The 19,357-nt window shown below is 38.1% G+C and overlaps 1 protein-coding gene across 3 annotated transcripts in view; it reads right to left on the reverse strand.

Moving 5' to 3' along the window:
* Positions 1 to 16,124: 16,124 nt before the first annotated feature.
* sufu (suppressor of fused homolog (Drosophila)) overlaps positions 16,125 to 19,357 on the reverse strand; it is a 131,754-nt gene continuing 128,521 nt past the window's right edge. For 2 of the 3 annotated variants that reach the window (XM_043713061.1, XM_043713060.1), the window contains one exon: positions 16,125 to 18,655. In XM_043713061.1, the coding sequence (XP_043568996.1) occupies positions 18,566 to 18,655 (90 nt within the window). In that variant the 3' untranslated portion in view covers positions 16,125 to 18,565. The remainder of the gene's footprint in view (positions 18,656 to 19,357) is intronic. The other variant, XR_006314995.1, reaches the window with a different exon arrangement.

A 19,357-nucleotide genomic window follows, 5' to 3' on the forward strand; every position in this document is an offset into this window, starting at 1 on the left:
GATGTGTTCCCTGCCAACTCTCCAAATGGCTGTCCAGAAAATCCTACCATCCAAAAAAAATACAGCCCAAAATTGCAGAGAATTCTTAAAGTTAAACCCTGAGTCCAGCACATCACTTCACACGATGTTCATAGCAAGTGTATGAAAAGACTTTTCTAATGACTGAACACATTATCAAACCTCCAGGATTGTCTGTAAGCCACACCTGTTGGTGAACTGGGGTTAAGTTAGAATCTGTGTACTCCCTCAACCTTTCACAGGTGACTTCACAGTTCCCAGAAATTCTCACCTAACAGCTACTAGTAAAAGCTGGAAGAAAATGCACTGAACTACACGGCACACAACCTTTAAAATATAAATGCAAAAACATTTGCCAACTGCGGTTTGATCAATCATGTACAGTAATCAAATGTCAGATGATCAGGCAACCAGGAAATGTCCTAAGGTTGACAAATGTGCATTTGAGATATGTGAATCTTTAAACAATGATGAAGTTAAAAGTTATGCTTTACATTCTGTAACTTAATCTGAGTGACTACAGCAGCTGTCTCACTGATTATTTATACCAAAACAATAATTGTTTGAGTTTTGCTAAAAACAGAAACACATTACCAAAACTCTTCAGCTTGCATTATTGAGACAATTCACAAGAATGAAGAGTACAATCAACATTGTAATTGTGTTTTTTATTTACTTTCTTTTGATCAGGAAAAAAAGATTTCCAGTCATTTGTACCTGATATGATCCATTACAAATTCTCTCAGTTGAGATGGGTATGCTTTTACCAATATGATTTGACTTACCGCATGAGAATTTATTGTGTGCGCAAATAATCCAAGATGTCATGAGAATGTACAAAGATACATGTGACACCAAATTATGTAGGAAACAGAATAGATGAAAAGGATAAGCAAAAATCCAGGGATACAGAGCATCTTGGTAGGAAATAAAAATAAATACAAATCAATAATTAAAAATGCTAACTTGAATCTTTACTCAAGAAATGATCACTAATTGTTGATTTAATATTTAAAGTATTATGTCAAAGGCAAAAAGAAGTGTGGAAAAGTATACTCTCAGAATACAATTCAAACAAAGATATATCATTAAACACGTAATCCAAATTGTAAAACAGGAGGAATCAGTAACATTGTTATAAAGATTTTCTACATTTAATATTTTTGGAGGTTTGATGTATTAAGTTTTAGTTTATCATAACATTGCTAAAAAGAGTTAAGTCAAAGCTTTTCATCTTGAATCCATGCAAGAAACAGATTTGAGAAAGGGAATGTCAATTTTTAGTTTATTTAGTCTGAGGATGTGGCCTTTGCTGATTGATCCAGTATTTGTTGCTCATCTCTAATTGGCCTTTGAGAGGGTGGTGGTGGCGAGATGCCTTCTTGAAGTGATACAACCCATTTCAGCACATATACACCCAAACTGTGGATAGCATGTAAGTTCCAGGATTTTGACCCCATGACATTGAAGGAATGTCATGATGGTGGACATGGGCATGGCTTGGAGGGAAACTTGCAAGGGGTGGTGCTCCCATGTATCTGCTGCCCTTGTCTTTCTAGATGGAAGTGATTGTGAGTTTGGAGGATGCTGTCTGAGGAGCCTTGGTGAATTTCTGCAGGTGGATCATGCACTTGAAACGTTTGGCTGAAGATTATCGTAAATGTGGATTGATACATAATTTGAAGTGGTAAAGTAAATTGACATTAAAAGTAGAGACTCTTGGGGAAGTAATTATATAAGAACTTAAATGTAATTCTCTCTGTTAGTAAGAACTCACACAGAAAACCAAAAGACCCATAAAGCCAAACCCTTATTGGTCAGATGACTGGCAGATAGTAGATAGAATGATAAAAATGAGGTAGATTAGGTGTGTTGGTGCAATCTTGGTGGACTGAAGGGCCTATTCCTGTGCTGTACAATTCTTTGTATAAATCATTAGCTTTTGTGGGGGAAGAAAAAAACAAAATATCAGTCTATTTCAATGAAGTTTGTTATTATAGCCTTAGGTCATCATGATTTTATTTTCACCCGTACTGTGAACCACATAATTGCTGATGCATAATCAAGAATACAACTTTGTTTAAATTGTAGAAGTACTAAGAAGGTATTAGAGATAATTATGCAGGTCGTGTGTAAAAAACAAATGAGAATGTGTATGAATGTGATTTACTTTTTCTATTTTGTCCACATGAAGTGCATTTAAGAAATTTAAAATTTTCTCAATGGTGACTGTGTCATAAATGCACTTGATATTTAATGTTGTTTGAAGGACTTAAGTTTTGAAGGATCGTGAAAGGAGGAATTTATTACATGTTTTGTGGACATTTCTGGAGAAGCGTTTTTCAAAAGTGAATTTTCAAAGACCTCTTCTGACAAATGAAGATTTTTTTCAAAAACAGGCTTCTTGGCAATCACATGACTGGCAATAATTGCTTGCCTTAGTGTAGTCATGTTTGAGCTGTTTTTTGGATCGGAATTGATTTTAGATTAGATTACTTACCGTGTGGAAACAGGCCCTTTGGCCCAAGAAGTCCACACCGACAAGCAACCCACCCAGACCTATTCCCCTACATTTACCCTTCGCCTAACACTATGGCCAATTCACCTAACTTGCACATTTTTGGACTGTGGGAGGAAACCGGAGCACCTGGAGGAAACCCAGGCAGACACGGGGAGAATGTGTAAACTCCACACAGTCAGTCGCCTGAGGCGGGAATTGAACCCAGGTCTCTGGCGCTGTGAGACAGCAATGTTAACCACTGTGCTACCGTGCCACCCTTGAAAAAGCCTCTGGTTTTTATCTGGCCGAATTGGGGAAAAGTCTGCTGAGAGCCAACTGAGTTGGAGGGAACTTGCTATGGAACAGCTGGCTGGAATTTCTGAAAAGAAAACCCACAACATCAGTTCAGAGCAAAACCTGTGTGTTCTTTTGAAAAAGTGATTGAAAGAACATCTCATGATTGAATTTTCTGATCAAACCATGTATGTAGGACTTGACCTGACCACATGTACTAGAGCATCAGATCAACAGACTCCCAGAATATTGTGTACTTTAATCAGTTAGTTTTGAATGCTGAAAAGTAAAGCTTTTGTTTTCAGAAAGATAAGCTCTGCAGTGATGTTTTTCTTTTCCCAAAGTATGTGTGTTTGGTTTTTGTTTGAGATGTGTGGAGGGATTAACATTTATATGTCTAGATTACTGGCTGGGTGTGATAATCAATTTTTGCACTTTTATTGAGTACAGTTGCTTCAATAATAAATGCATAAGAAACCTAGTTGAAAGATTTTTTCCTGGTTAAAACCTGATAAGAGATAAAGTACTTGATTTGTCACCTTGGTAACTCAAAAAGTACTTTCATTTTATATTGCAATCTGTTAAGTAGTAAGAATAGTGACAGTACACTTCTCCAGCCTCAACTGTGATAGCATTAATGTTTGTAACAATGGATGACCTATAAAGCTGGAGTAAAAAGCTAAAGAAACCATGGGAAAATTTCCTGAGGAAACCTTTTCTCAGACAATTCATGGGATTGTGCACAGACAAGTTTATTATATACAGACTCGATAGAAACTTGGAGAAGGGAATTAGATTAAATTCACATTTCTTATGAATCAGGAATTTAAATGAGAGAAAATTGAAAGTCATTCAGAACAGGGGACTGGGAGAAGACCAACTAAGTTATATTCCTCATTTTTGCACTGCTTACAGCAGTATATCATACTCGACGTGGTGAGCATGAAGGAGGTAGTTTTCAGTGCACAGAAAATGTCACAATCTAAAATTAATAACATCTACATGATTAATCAGAAGTTGGTAGAGGGTACTCAACAGGATCAATTTCTAATTCAAATTCTGCAATATGATACTGTAAATTACTGGCTCATATCATGACAAGGTGACATTTGTGGAAAAGTTAAAAATCACAGGCTATAGTCCAACAGGTTTAATTGGAAGCACTAGCTTTCAGAGCGTTGCTCCTTCATCAGGTGGAAAAGCACCTTTTTGTAACAATCAAACCAATGCCAAAGTGCATTAGATTCAAGCTGGGGGTGACAGGCTCCTTATCTTGAAAGGCAGGTATGACATCAACATCCAGCTGATTTAATCAGCAGTCTTCATGGCAATGTTATTTTGATTTTATTTGAATTTAAATTCACAATATACCATTCATCTTCTTTGGCAGTCCCTCAACATCAAAGATGTCTTACTTCCACTCTCGCAGTGGTGGTGTTGGGGTTTGATGATGGCTGTGTAATCCAACACTGGAGCTGCAGATTCTGCCTTAGGAAGGGGAGGTGGGTGTTTGAGGAGGGGCAGTTGGGTGGGACACTCTTTCCGCTGCATACCCCACTTGGTGATGGTCAAAATTATTGGCACCTTCACAGATGCTCCTTCTCAGTTTGAGAGTTCTAAAGCAAACAATTCCCACACGTTGATGGAGTATTTGTTTACGCAGGCTTTCAGGGTGTCGCTTTTAGCATTTCCTCTGTCCTCCCAGTAATTTCTTATTATTACAGAGTTCAGAGTAGAACACTTGTTTAGCGAGTTGTGTGTCAGGGTATGGCCCACCTATCACAGCTGGCAACATTGGCATAGGAGAGGATGCTCACGTTGGAACCACCAGTACTGCCAGTGGATAGTACCAATTTGCCAGTGATATTTGGACTGACCACTTCAAAACCTGCAATACTATTTCTACAATCCACAAATTTGGTGCAGTGCTTACAGAGACAATTGGCTAATGAACAGGAAACAGTGAGTCAGGATAAGGGGCTCTTTTTCAGGCTGCTAGGCTGTCAGCCTGTTACCAGTGAGGTTCCATAAGGATCAATGTTGGCTCTGCAACTGTTTACAATACATTAGTGTCTTGGAGGAAGAAAGTGAAAGTACTGTAGTCAAATTTGCAGACGACAAAAATAGGTGGAAAGGCAAGTCACAAGGAGGATACAAACAGTTTACAAAGAGATATTGATAGGTTAATAAAGTGGGGGAAAAGCTGCAGTATGACGTGGGAAAATGTCAAATTGTTATTTTTGGAATACAGAACAAGAGTATTATTTAAACGGAGAAAAAAACTATAGAAAGGTGCAATACAAAGGGACTTGGGGTACTGGTGCACAAATCACAAAGTAATCAGGAATGCTAATGGAATGTTGGCTGTATCTAAAAGCTGGGGGTAGGTGGAGTATCTGAGTCGGGAAGTGGTAGAACTGTATATGGTTTGGTGAGACCACATCTGTAACCAGTTTTGACCCCCTTATTTAAAGAAATATATTGTTTCATTGGAGGCAGTTTAGAGAAGGTTCATTAGGATGATCCCTGATACGGAGGGTTTGTCTTATGAGCAAAAGCCAAACAGAAGAATGAGAAGTGATCTCATCGAAACATATAGGATCCTTAAGGGAGTTTCACAGGGTAAATACTGAGATGTTCCCCTGCTTGGGAGAGACTGGGCCCAGAGGGCATAGTCTCAGAATGAAGGGAATTTCTTCCATCAGACAGTTACAGGAGGCATGGAGTCATAGAGAGGTACAGCATGGAAACAGAACCTTCAGTCCAACTCATCCATGCCAATCAGATATCCCAATCAAATCTAGTCCCACCTACCAGCACCCGGTCCATATCTCTCCAAACCCTCATTAGGAGTCTTTGGAACTCCGTGTCACAGAGAACTGTTGGAGCGGAGTCCTTGTGTATATTTAAGGCTGTGATAAATAGATTCTTGATCAGTTTTGGAAACAAAGGTTACAGCAAAAGGATAGGAAAGTGGACATGAGGAATATCAGATTAACCATAATCCTATTGAATGCCAGAGCACACTCAAGGGGCTGAACGATCTGCATCTATTTCTTATGGTCTTACGTTTTTATCCCCTCTAAACATCCTGCCTCTTACCTTTAAATCTAAGATCCCTGGTCAATGATCCCTTCACCAGGGAATACATACCTTCCTGTCTACCCTATCTATGTTCCTCATAATTTTATACATCTCAATCATGACGTTGTCATTTTCCTCTGCTCGAAGGAATACAACCAGAGTTTATTCAATCTCTCTTCATAATTAAAACACTCCAGCTCAGGCAACATTCTGATAAATCTCCTCTGCATCCTGTCCCGTACAATCACATATTTCCCATAGTGTGACTCCAGAATTGCACATAAAACTTTAATTGTAGCCTAACCAACATTTTATACAGCAAGATTTCCCTGCTCTTAAACTCTATTCTCCAGCTAATAAAGGCAAATATCCTTTACACCTCACTAATGACTTTCTCCACCTGTCTTGATACCTACATTCAAACCAAGATTCCTCAGATTCTCAGTGCCTCCTTAGGGTCCTACTGTTCATCATGTATTCCCTTGCCTTGTCAAACTTATCTGAATTTAATTCCATTTGCCACTGACTAGTCAGTCCATATCTTCCTACAATTTAAAGCTATCCTCCTCACTATATACCACCGATTAATTTTCATATTATCCATAAAATTACTAATCAATCCTCCTATGTTTCACCTGGATTCATTTCTACTGGTCTTTGTAGCAGGTAAATATAATTGAGTAACTTTGTTGTGGCATATCAGAGAGCATTTAAGAGTCAACCATATTGCTGTGAATCTGGAATCACGCATAAGAAAGACAAAGTGAGGGACAGTAGATTTCTTTTCCCATTAGTGAACCAGATGGATAACAAATGGTAATATTACTAAATAGACTCACAAAACATGTACAGATAAAACTTGAATTAGAGCATAGAGGGCAGTTCTTACCTATTCAGTGATTTCTAAGCCTGCTACCTTCCAGAACCTCTTTAGTGCATCTTGTGCAACAACAGCAAATCACTGGTAACAACTTAAGGAAAAACAAACACAGAAAACAGAAGTAGACCATACAGTCCTTTAAACCAGATCTGTCACTCAATAGGATTTTTGACTGATTAGTCCCCATACCTTTAATTCTCTGAGATGAAAAATCTGCTTATCACCTCCTCAAATATGTCCAAAAATGGACCATCCACAGTCCTCTAAGGGAGGGAATTTCAAAGATTCTTAAACCTTGAACAAAGAAATTTCTCATCAGTACTACATGACACTGAAATTGTGCCTATGATGCAGTTTCCCCAGCTGGGAATTACCACATCAAGCTCATTCAGATCCTCATTATGTTCAACCAAGGTATATCCTATTCCTCTAAACTCCGTGGAGTATACATGCAATTTACTTAGACTGTCATTAGGGGCAACCCCTCAATCACAGAACTAACGAGGTTTAGTCTCACCAAAGGCATTCACAACTGAAACAAAAGCTCTGACTTTGTACCCCAATTCCTTTGCAATGAAAGTCAACATGACATTTGCATTCCTAATTGCTTGGTACACCTGCATGCTTACTTTCTTCATTCCTTTCACAACTACATTCCAGTCTCTCTGATTATTAACACTTACAAGATTCAAGCTTTTTAAAAAATTCTGCTTTTCTGCTCCCATTGCCAAACAATTTCATACTTTCCAAGATCATAAGTCATTGACCAATTTGTTGTCTACTCAGTTAACATGTACATTTTTCTTTGCAGTTTCTTGTCTTCATACCAGCTTTCATTTCCACCTGGTTTTGGATGCTTTATTCTGGTTATCTTCATCTAAGTAATTACTATAGATTATAAATAGTTGATGTCCCAGCAATAATCCTTCCGGAATTCCATTAGTTATAGTCTGCCAACTTGAAAATGCTTCATTTATCCTTACCCTTAGCTTCCTATCCATTAACTGATCCTTCATCCTTGCTAATATATTATCTCCAAATGCTTAGGCCCTTATTTTGCATTATAATCTTTTGCGTGGCAGTTTATCGAATGTCTTTTGGAAATTCAGGTATACCACTTGTTCCTCTTTCAGTATGCTTGTTCGTAACATAATCAAAATTCTGATAAATTTTCAGTTGCCCTTTTCAGAAAACTCATCACAGTACAATTTTCTAAGTGCTTTGGTAAGACTTTCTTAATAATAGATGTCTTTAACTGTAAACGTGCAGACATCAGAAATTGCCGTCAGCTTTGCAGAATAATGATAATAAACCTATTATTTCCCAGGGCAGAAATGACTAACACGAGGAGTCATAGTTTAAAGCTGGTTGGAGGAAAGTATAGAGGGGATGTCAGAGGCAGGTTCTTTACACAGAGAGTTGAGAGAGCATGGAATGCGTTGCCAGCAGCAGTTGTGGAAGCAAGGTCACTGGGGACATTTAAGAGACTACTGGACATGCATATGGTCACAGAAATTTGAGGGTGCATATATGAGGATCAGTGGTCGGCACAACATCGCGGCTGAAGGGCCTGTTCTGTACTTTACTGTTCTATTAAACCTAGATAGTTTCATTGTCATTATAACTATAATAGAATCAAGAGCATTGATAGCAATACAAAGAAATACAGGAAAAAACCTATAAACCACTATGTAGCACAAGTTGAAATTCTTCCTGTTGCTTTGATATTTAACATGAGAAACATCAGAGTTAGGTATGACACATTCTGGCACTCAATTTTAAGAAACCCTGGTTTAGATAGAACAAAGTTAGCTCTGCTTAATTTCAAAAACCTGATACAGTCCAGACTCAAAAGTATGCTCTCTCCCTGCACCAGCATGAAATAGCATTTTGCTTTTCAATTCTACTATGCTATTCAATATCCAAGGTCCACAGTATTTTGCTTTGGTTCAACAGCACCTTTTCAAATATTTAAAACAAACAAATAATTTTTTTACCAATAACATGTCTATATAATTTGTTACTTAGAATGCAGCTGAATACTTTGGAATTCCATGTGAAGTTATTGTCTAAATATTTAACGGGATCAACTATAGCCACTAAATATCGTGAGTTGAACTTTGTCAGTGAAGCAACAGCATTCATGATTGAATGGGTCCAATGAACTAACATTCATTGGGTAATATCAAAAACAAAGCAGCTCCTCAGTAAATATCATCACACAACAGTCACAGCACACACAAATGACATTTAAATAGCATCCTTGAAACATTGGGACATGGAAGCTTCCAACAAGATGATAATGGGATGCTTCTTCCTATTACATCATCGATCTGATTCAGATGTACGCTGCTCAAGCCATTTGGAACACATATTTTAGGAAATGCAAGTTTGCAAACAGTAACAATAACAATAACTTCTAACCCTTACCATCACCCGCAAATGATCCAAGAAAAGCAGCAATGTGTGGACATTTTAGTTCAAAGCATGAATGAACAGCTCCTGGACATTATGCAGGTTATCAAACCTTGAATGATATTTGAGAATTGTGGAACTAAAGTGAATCTTTACAGCATTCCTGAAATTACTTGTGCTTCACAGCCATTATTAGGATTAAATTGCAATGTTGAATGAGATTGTCAAGATTTCTTGTGGACAGGAATTTTTAGTCAACTTAATCAGTCAATACTTGAGGTTCACATAGAGAATTGTGTGATAACAGCTGTCTTTAACTGCATATCTGCTTGATGCTATTGCCTTTGAAGAGCCTCATATTGCTCACAAGTAGAACCTGCACCCTTGGAGGAAAAATAAGTCCTTGTTCTGTCTGCTCCATTTATGGTAACAGCCATTTTTCATTTTGATTGTGCACTTGCAATTTGGATGAGGATGCAAGACAACACAGGTTGGCGCTTCATGAAATGAGTCACAGACTCAGCCAGTCAGTCCACTTGAACCACAAACTCTTCATGTTCCTTTCTGCCTGGCCTTCTACACCAACCTATTGGCCTTCATCTTTGCTACATTTCCACCCAACTCTTTAATTTAATGACTAACTCTCCACTTTATCCAAGCTCCAGCCACACAGCTTAGTTCTGCAAAACAGTTATGTTATGTCTTTCTGACTGATAACCCCCATCCCCACAAATATCATGCAGTACCCCTTGCCCTCCCAAAATTACCATCTCCAACCTTTATAATAGTTCGTCTTCACAATTAGCATTGCAGGAGGAGCCTCCACAATTATCCCCATCCTCAGAGAAGAGCCTAACAAATCAGTGCAAAAGACAAGGCTGAAGACAAAAGACAAATCTTCTCAAAACTCAACAAGGCTGAAGCATTCACAGCCAAGTAGGAGATCCAATTCTGTCTCCTCTAATAGTCTTCAGCCAAATCCATTCACTCCATCTGATCTCAGGAAATGGTTGGAGGCTCTGGATACATCAAAGACTTTGGGCCCTGACAACATTTCAACAGTTGTACTGAAGACTTGTGCCCCAGAACGTGCTGCTCCTGTAGCCAAGCTCTTTCAGAGCAGTTACAATATTGGCATCTACCCAACTATGTGGAAAATTGCTCAGGTATATTCTGTACACAAAAATCAGGAGAAATCCAACCTTGCCAGTTACCATCCCATCAGTCCACTCTTCATCATCCATAAAGTGATGGAAGTCATCAACAGTGCTATCAAGCAGCATCTGCTTTGCAATAACCTGCTCAGGGACGGCCAGTTTGGGTTCTGCCAGAGCCACCCAGCTCCTGATCTCATTACAGCCTTGGTACAAACATGGGCAAAAGAGCTGAATTCCAGAGAGGCTCTTGACATCAAGGCAACATTTGCATTAAGCAGCCTGAGAAAAACTGAAACTAATGAGTATCAGGAGGCAAACTCTCTGCTGAATGTAGTCATACCTGCCGGAAAGGAAGATGGTTGTGATTCTTGCAGATCAATCACCCTGATTCCAGGGCACCTCTGCAGAACTTCCTCAGGGGAAATGTTCTAGGCCCAACTATCTTCAGCTGTTTCATAAATGACCTTCCTTCCATAGGGGCTAAATGGGCCAATAATTGCACAATATTCAGTAACGTTTATGACTCCTCAGATACTGAAGCAGTCTATGTTCAAACAAAACAAGATGTCAGGAGTGTAACGGAATACTCCCCACTTGTCTGGATGGGTGTGGCTCAAACAACACTCAAGGTGCTTGACACCATTCAGGACTAAGCAACCCACATAATTGACACCACATCCACAAGCATTCACTCCCTCAACCACCGATGCTCAGTATTAGCAGTATGTATAAGATGTACTGCAGAAATTCATTAAAGATCCTTTGATACCACTTTTCAAACCCATGACTACTTCCATTTAGGATAAAATACACAGGAATGCCACTACATGCATGCTCCCCTCCAAGGCACTCATCATATATCATTCCTTCAGTGTTGTTGGATCAAAATCCTGCAATTCCTTCCATAAGGGCACTGTGCATCAACATATAGCAACTGGAAAGCTGTGGTTTAAGATGACAGCTCACTATCACCTTCTCAAGGGCATGTGGAGATTAGCAAGAAATGCTTGCCAGCCGGTGAAACTCACGTCCCACGAGTGATTAAAACTAAGTATCTCCTCTGCTTCAAAGTATGCTGCCTTCCTTCCCCAAATTGTCCACCGAAGCAGTCGCACCTCATACCCTCTGTGACTTCAGTGAGCAATCCCCTGGACTGACAGTGTCCTACACCATTACTCAAACTCCTTGGACAGAACTTTCCAAACCCATGAGTACAACCATCTAGAAGTCAAGGGGTTCAGATAAATGGGAACACCACCACCTGCAAGTTTCTCTCCAAACCACTCACCATCCTGACTTGGCATTACATTCCTTCAGTGTCGCTGGGCCAAATCCCAGCACTCCCTTCCTAATGGCATTGTGGATCCACCTAGAGCAACAGACCCCAGCGGTTCAAGGAGGAAGATCACACTCATCTTTTAGAAGAAAACAATATGGGATGAACAATATCTAGTGGCAAGGTCAGCAAAACCCATATCGCACAATTCATTTAAAAAACTTAGAACAACAGTCAAAACTAATGACTAACAAGACCAGAGTGATATCTAGGCAGGCCCCCAACTAGCTTACTGTTACTCCTTAGTGGCACAGGTTCTGCAGGACTGACTGTGACCCACTGACTGACTGTAATGATATAGACTCCCAGATTCTGATGTGCTTTTCCAACTGATCATGCCCACGTCCCAGGATTGATATCACATAGCGCCCTTGATCTCCAGTGCCTGTACCTGCTGACTAATTAGAGTTCCCCTTTGGCTCGACTATGGCTTACGCTACTTAGACTGAGACCTGGGCATTGGGTTGACGCAGACACAGTACGTTTTACCACATAAACTGCTGGGGGATGCTGTAGGTGTGACACCAACATAGTACAATGATGTACAGCAGGGAAAGTACATGGAATGTGCAGGGGAAACCACTTATTCAAAAAAGTTACAACTGCTTTCATAGAGAACTTCTTAAAAAGGTTGATTTTTTTTTCAGATCCTCTTATTCTTAAACAGATAAGTTGGGTTATAAATTTAATACATTTGAAATGTGACCAGCCCTTACATCCTTCCTTATTTTGAGTTTTAAGATGATAAATCAGCTGCATAGAATTTCCCATTCATGGCAAAAGTATGTACTGGAATTTATATCATATAAAGCTTGGAATAGAATAGCCTTTATTGTCATATATACTCAAAGAGTATAGTGAAAAGTTTATATACTGCCAGTTACAGCGCCGACTTAGATACAAAAATACCTAGGTATAGCTTTAGTTACACGATTTTAGATGATAGAGAAATAAAATGTCCAGCATTACAGAAATAGAAGTTCAGTACAACAGGCCACACTGGTACCTAGTTTTCAGTCCACACCGGGCCCTGGCTCCACACCATACCAGGAGACTGCTGTTGGAGGCAGGAAGGTCGCCACGCCATGTCAGGAACTTGCATTCAGAAGGGAAATTCTAAACAAACTATTAGTCCAAGGCCATCAGAACTAAATTGAAACACCACCAGATTATAAAAAAGTGGTGTTAAATATTCATTTGAATGCTCATATTAAGAGTAAAGCTTTAAATTAAAAATAACCTTCTGAACAATCTAGATAATCCGCAAGTACTTGAATGAGCTAGCATGTTCTTCTGTAAGTAAAACATTTTCTTTTTGCATAGATGTAAAAACACTTTCTGCTTCCACACATGCCACTCCTGTTCCATGTCAAACAGATGGCAATAGTTCACTGGTTGCAGCCACTGTAAAAAAAATCTCTTTTCTTTTGAAGTGGGATAGTGTAGAAAATATTTCCATCAGTCGATGTCATCCTATGAAATATGAACGTAATCAATTTTCAGTCAAACAAAAGTCATCACAGGTTTAAATGTGCCAAAATAACTCTTCACTGTAAGCCACAGTTCTGATCTTTCTCCAATGTTATGGCACTGGAGCTGTGGGATAGTACGTTTTCCAGCAGTCCAGTGAAGAAGACCTGCTCACAAAAGGTACACATTCATTTCTTACTGCTCCAATTTTTTTTTTGCTAATTGCGCTTAATGCACCAATTCTTTTGCTGGCTCAGGTATTTGGCCTACAGCTGCCTAAAATATTTCAATCCCTTGAAGTCCAAGGAACGAAACTATTTGTGTTTCCATTTTATATTTGCTTATCTGTGCTGTTTTAAAATACTGGGTTTGGAAAAAGCTATGATTGATCAGCAAAAATAGAGTCATACAGCATGGAAACAAACCCTTCGATCTAACTTGTCTATGCTGACCAGATATCCTAAATTAATCTAGTCCCATTTGCCAGCATTTGACCCATATCCCTCCAAACACTTCTTATTCATATACCCATCCTGACACCTTGTAATGGTACCAGCCTTCACCACTTTCTCTGGCTGCCCATTCCATACATGCACCACTCTCTGCCTGAAAAACTTGACCCTTAGGTCCCTTCTATATCTTTCCCATCTCACTTTAAACCTATGCCCTCTAGTTTGGACTTCCCGATCCTGGGAAAACCACCTTGGCTATTCACCCTATCCATGCCCTTCATGATTTTATAAACTCTTAAGGTCAACTCTCAGCCTCGATGCTCCAGGGAAATAGACCGTCTATCCAGCCTCGCCCTATGGCTCAAACCCTTCAACCCTGGCAACATCTTTGGAAATCTTTTTTTGCACCCTTTCAAGTTGAAAAATCTTTCCTGTAGCAGGGACACCAGAACTGCATGCAGTATTCCAATTGGCCTAACCAATTCCTGTACAGCCACAACATGACATCCCAACTCCTATACTCAAAGCACTGACCAAATAAAATAGATACTTTTTTTGAACAGTAGAGGAATTAAGGGTTATGGGAGAGGGCGGGTAAATGGAGCTGAGGCCACAAAAAGATCAGCCATGATGTTATTGAATGACAGAGCAGGCTCGAAGGGCCAGATGACCTACTCCTGCTTCTAGCTCTTACGTTATGTTTATTCATTCCTCCTATATTCATATTCAAATCATTTTATATTATTAAAAACAGTGGACCCAGCACCGATCCTTGCGACACTCCGCTGCTCACATGTCTCCAGTCTGAAAAGCAATCTACCACCACCACCACCACCCCCCGCTGTTTCCTACCTTCAAGGCAATTTTGCAACCAAGTAGCGAGCTCTCCCTGGATTCCATGCGATCTAATCTTGCTAACCATTCTACCATGTCGAACCAACACAGAATCAATTCAAAATTAGACCACTAAGATGCAACTTGTGACGTAGTCAAATAAAGGGAAACATTAATTTAAGCTTTATATGCAGCCCTTGAGATTCCTTTTAGGCACTTGTGGATTACCAGATTACTGTTGTATATACTGTGCAAGAATATAGTTCAATTAGCATGTCAGTAATCTGGGTACCTTGCCTAACTAGTTGCTTTGAATGGGGATTCTAAACAGTGGACAGGGCATTCAACCCTGAAGAACACAGCTGAGCTCAACTGTCATTAAACATAGTCCAGAGTGTGTTGCTAGAAAAGCACAGCAGGTCAGGCAGCATCCGAGGAGCAGGAGAATCGATGATTTGGGCCAGAGACCTTCATCAGGAATCATTCTAATAAGGTTGTGGTTTCACAAACAGATATCTTTTAGACAAGTTGCTATTTCAGGTATATGTTCCGTTTATCAATTTCTTCTTTTTAAGTTCTGAATGGTGCACACCAAAATATTGATAGTGTTCTCTCTAGAAATGTTTACCAGCTATTTCTATTTTGATTAGAAATATGTAACATCACATACAAGGAATAGTACAACACATGAATAAGGTTTTAACAATTCCATATTACTATTTTCACTAGGTGATTATACTGAATAGATTGCAGAATTATATTACTACAAAGCCACCGCTTATTGATATGACTATTAGCAAAATATACATGCAAAACTAGGGTGGAGGACATTGAAATAACATTTTAGAGAGGTTGAAGGGAAGAGGTTCAAAGTAATATAAGTTCTAAGGATAGAAAGTTCAACTGTCTCAGTGCGTCTGGCCTTCAGTTTTAAAAATATGATAATTATGTACAGCAAAAGGATTAAGTTTGCATTGCAATCAAATAAATGGCTTTTTCTTTTAGTAAATATTTCATAAATTGTAATACCTTCAAGACAGAATTTGTGAACTGTAGTTTCAAATAAAATTGAAAAGGTCTTTGAAACATATTTTTGTTTCCATTACAAATAAATACATTTATCAATAACAGGTTTAAACTAAAAAAAAATCCAAATTAAAAAGGTATGAGGTAACCACAATTGGTGGTTTAGTCAGCAGTCCCAACATCTATTTTTCATTTCTGTTGAGGGAGATAATTTCAAGGTTACAGGATAGAAAACAAAAAAGTGTAAAAGGCAGATAGTGTTTATGGTAGTCATCATTCCTGAATACTAAAAGTTACTACTGCTGGTAAAACCTGTAAGGCTACCTTGTCAGGTAGCTGAAAGAGCAATTATGTACTTCTCTTTTAACAGACCTCAAAGAAAAAAAATCGTGAATTGCAAATAAAAGACCCAGGCCAGCAACGCAGGCTTTTTGACTGTATCTAGCAATGACAAAAAAAAGTGAAAAAAATCCCAGTTCTCAATGGCCTCATTATGAGAAAAGAAAAAAAATTAAGTGAATCCAAAATAAAATTATTCTGAGTAGAACATGGTAAAAACAATAATCCAACATATGAAAATCATAACTTCATCTGCAAACTGACCAGATAAAATACCTCAGTGCAAATGTACAGGGAGTGAGAAAAGTATGAAATATGGTTAAGCAGAGTAAATATTTATTTGTTGGTATACAGAGAAAACAAATCAAACGTTTTGAAATTATCAAGTAAATTTTAATACACATCAAGATTACTGACAGTTTAGTGATTCACAAAAATATTACAAAAGTCAGTGCAAGCCAAGCTGCACTACATGAGTTAAAAATTTACAATAGATAACTACAATAAAAACAATTTTTAAAATCCTGTGCTAAAAATCTTCATTTTTAAAAAAGGTATCTAAGAACCATGTGCTAAACTGCTGGTCTGCAGGGGTCTTCAAATCAAATCTGTAGAGTGACTCAAGATTCTATGTAAAATGAAACACTGCACACAAAAAGAAGGGATGAACTACAAAAATGTTCACCTAGAATGCTAATTGCATGCTACAGTTGTAGCAAATTTCAACTTGTCTTTCAATTAAACTGTTACAAAAACTGGCTTTAACCACTTCCAGAGGCAGGGCATTGTCAGATTCTCACTCCTTATTCAGGCAAGCTCTCATTAAAATGTAGAACTGATTAAAACCTCCTTTGATACTAGTGATTATTTGATTAAACCTATTAAATCTCAATTGCCAACCTGAATCAAACACCTTTAAAAGCAAGTGGAAATACTGAATTATATCTCATGCTCAACTTTAAAAAGAATGGCATTTAGTAAATCAATTCAAGAAATAGAACCACAATTGTTGAAGTCTTGTTCAAACCATCATTAAGCATGCCAGTATCACATTAACTTCCAAGTTGTTTTATTTGGGACATCTGTTAAAAGTTTGTTTAACATTATACAACCGATTTTTCTAATCAAACTATTCAAAGATGTCATTGCATAGCTCTGGAACAGGTGAGACTTGAACTTGGATCGCTTGGTCCGGGGTAGGGACACTACCACTGCATCACAAGAGCCCTTCAAACATTGGTCAATGGACACAGGATCATCCCATACACCTGTATTCACAAACAGGCTTTTGCCTTGGAAGGTAAATCAAGACAACATCCTCTTTGAAGTTTAAGGTTGTTAATCATGACTGAAGACTGATACAAGTTTCCATATATTCATCCATTAACTAACAATTTTATTTAGGACATACCATCTTTCAGCTGAATTTAAGTACAGCATACGTTTTTATTTTAAGTAACTGGTCATTAAAAAGGAACAGCCACTAAATCACAATGCGAGAAATATCTATCTTACCTTTTGTCTAAAATTTTCATACATTTCCAATTATCTCAGAAGTTATGAGAGTGATAAACATTGATAAATCACCAGTTGTAATGGTAGAATATCTGGGCACAGTACTTCAGGAAGGTTGCCATGAACTTGGAGAGAGCATAGGGACTTCAGGTTTCTGACATACCGAAGAAATTGGGATTGATCTCTTTATAGCAATAAAGCATAGGGGAAATATATTAGCTGTATTCACTATTGTGATGAGTTTCTATGGAGAAAAATGGGGCGACAATATTTCCAGATGCAGAGTTGATAATCAGAAGGCTCATATTTGGTTAATTGATAAAAGAACCAATAGAGAAATTAGGTGATTTTACTTTTTTTATCAAATTGTTTGGCAATGGAAGGCACTGCCTGAAAAAGAAGTGGATGCAAATTCAATAGTATCTTACAAAAGGAATTAGATGTATACTTGAATGAGAAATTTATAAGACTATAGGAAAAAGCATCAGATGGGGATTAACTTGATGGCTCTTTCAACAGACTTACAGCAGACATTTGATGGGCTGAATGGCCCATTTATGTAATGTTAGAGTTCACAATTCTATGTAGTGAGCAAAATTAAGTAACTTCCATAAAGATTAAAATTGCTAAAACTTAATCTTTAGGAAGCAAAGGTAATAATACAAAGGCACTTCCAAATATTTGTTTAAACAGAGCAATGATAAAATTGATTTATCACAAATATAAAAGGAAAAAGTTAAACATAAATGTGTGAACATTTCACTTCTTAATGAGTTACCTTTGTGCTTGCCCACCTATCTTTGCTGTTTCATTTAAAAAAACTCAATCTTATGGGGAAATAATGTAAAAATACAAAATTCATCTGAACAAATGTAAAATAAGTTACCTGCCAGTGGAATACATCTTTGGCATGATCCACGCAACAACAGGACAATTCTACGACGCAGTACTTGGTCAGCACTTCAGTCAACAGAGATAAGACAGGCATGATACGCTACAAAAAAATGTGCAACTGATTTCCTGCCCCCACACTGTTTTAATATATTAGGCATAGTGAGCTAAAATACAGTCTCCAGTTTAATTGGAATAAATGTAATATTAATGTTACTTCTTGTACAGCTTGAAGCTACAATGACTATGTAGCCAACCTTTCAGACTGTCTCATACTGCAAAATTACTTTTGCAAGCTAAGAAGTAAATGCAAGGTATTTTTACATTGATAATAACTAATCTTAGTGTTCCTGGCTACTGCAGTGGACTGTCAAATGCTGATTCAGGTAAAATTGTGATTTTCAGTTTTTTCTCTGGCCAGCTGTATTCCTTTGGCAGTTTCACCTATGAAAAAAGAATTGAACATTAAATATATGTACTGAAAATACCATAAATTAAATTAAATTAAAATAAAATATTTTACAAGTTTCCATATGTATCTTAACCCAAATAACATTCAGGCTCGAATTGATAAGCAGCAAATAATATTCAGGACTTGCAACATCTTCAGCAAGCCAGAACTGGTCTATCTTGTTTGACATTGGTATTATCTTTGCTAAATTTCCCAATATCAGTAATATTGGGTTGTATGATTGGTGGTTCAAAGACTGTCCAAAAATTGAACTAGATCAGCCACATAAATAGGGTGCCTGTAAGATCAGGTCAGAAACTAGGAATTGTGCACTAACTGCCCTCATAACTCCGTCTTCCTGTCAACCAGTTATAAGACACAAGAAAAGAGTATGAGGGCATACTTTTTATTAGTCTGGATGAGTGCTGCTCCAACAATACTCAAAAAGCTTGATACCATCCAGGTAAAACTAGACTACTTGAATGGAATCATTTTAAACATTGTCTCTCCACTACTGACTCTCAATGGCAGCACATGGGTGCAGCAGTTAATCAGGAAAGCTAATGGAATGTTAGCACTGATTTCAAGGGAGTTGCAGTGTAAGAGTAGGGGAGTCTTGGTGCAATGGTACAAGGTGAAGGTGAGACCACATCTCGAGTACTGAGAGCAGTTTTGGTCCCTTTATTTAATGAAAA

This window comes from Chiloscyllium plagiosum, chromosome 22 (assembly GCF_004010195.1).
Source record: "Chiloscyllium plagiosum isolate BGI_BamShark_2017 chromosome 22, ASM401019v2, whole genome shotgun sequence".
NCBI lineage: Eukaryota > Metazoa > Chordata > Chondrichthyes > Orectolobiformes > Hemiscylliidae > Chiloscyllium > Chiloscyllium plagiosum.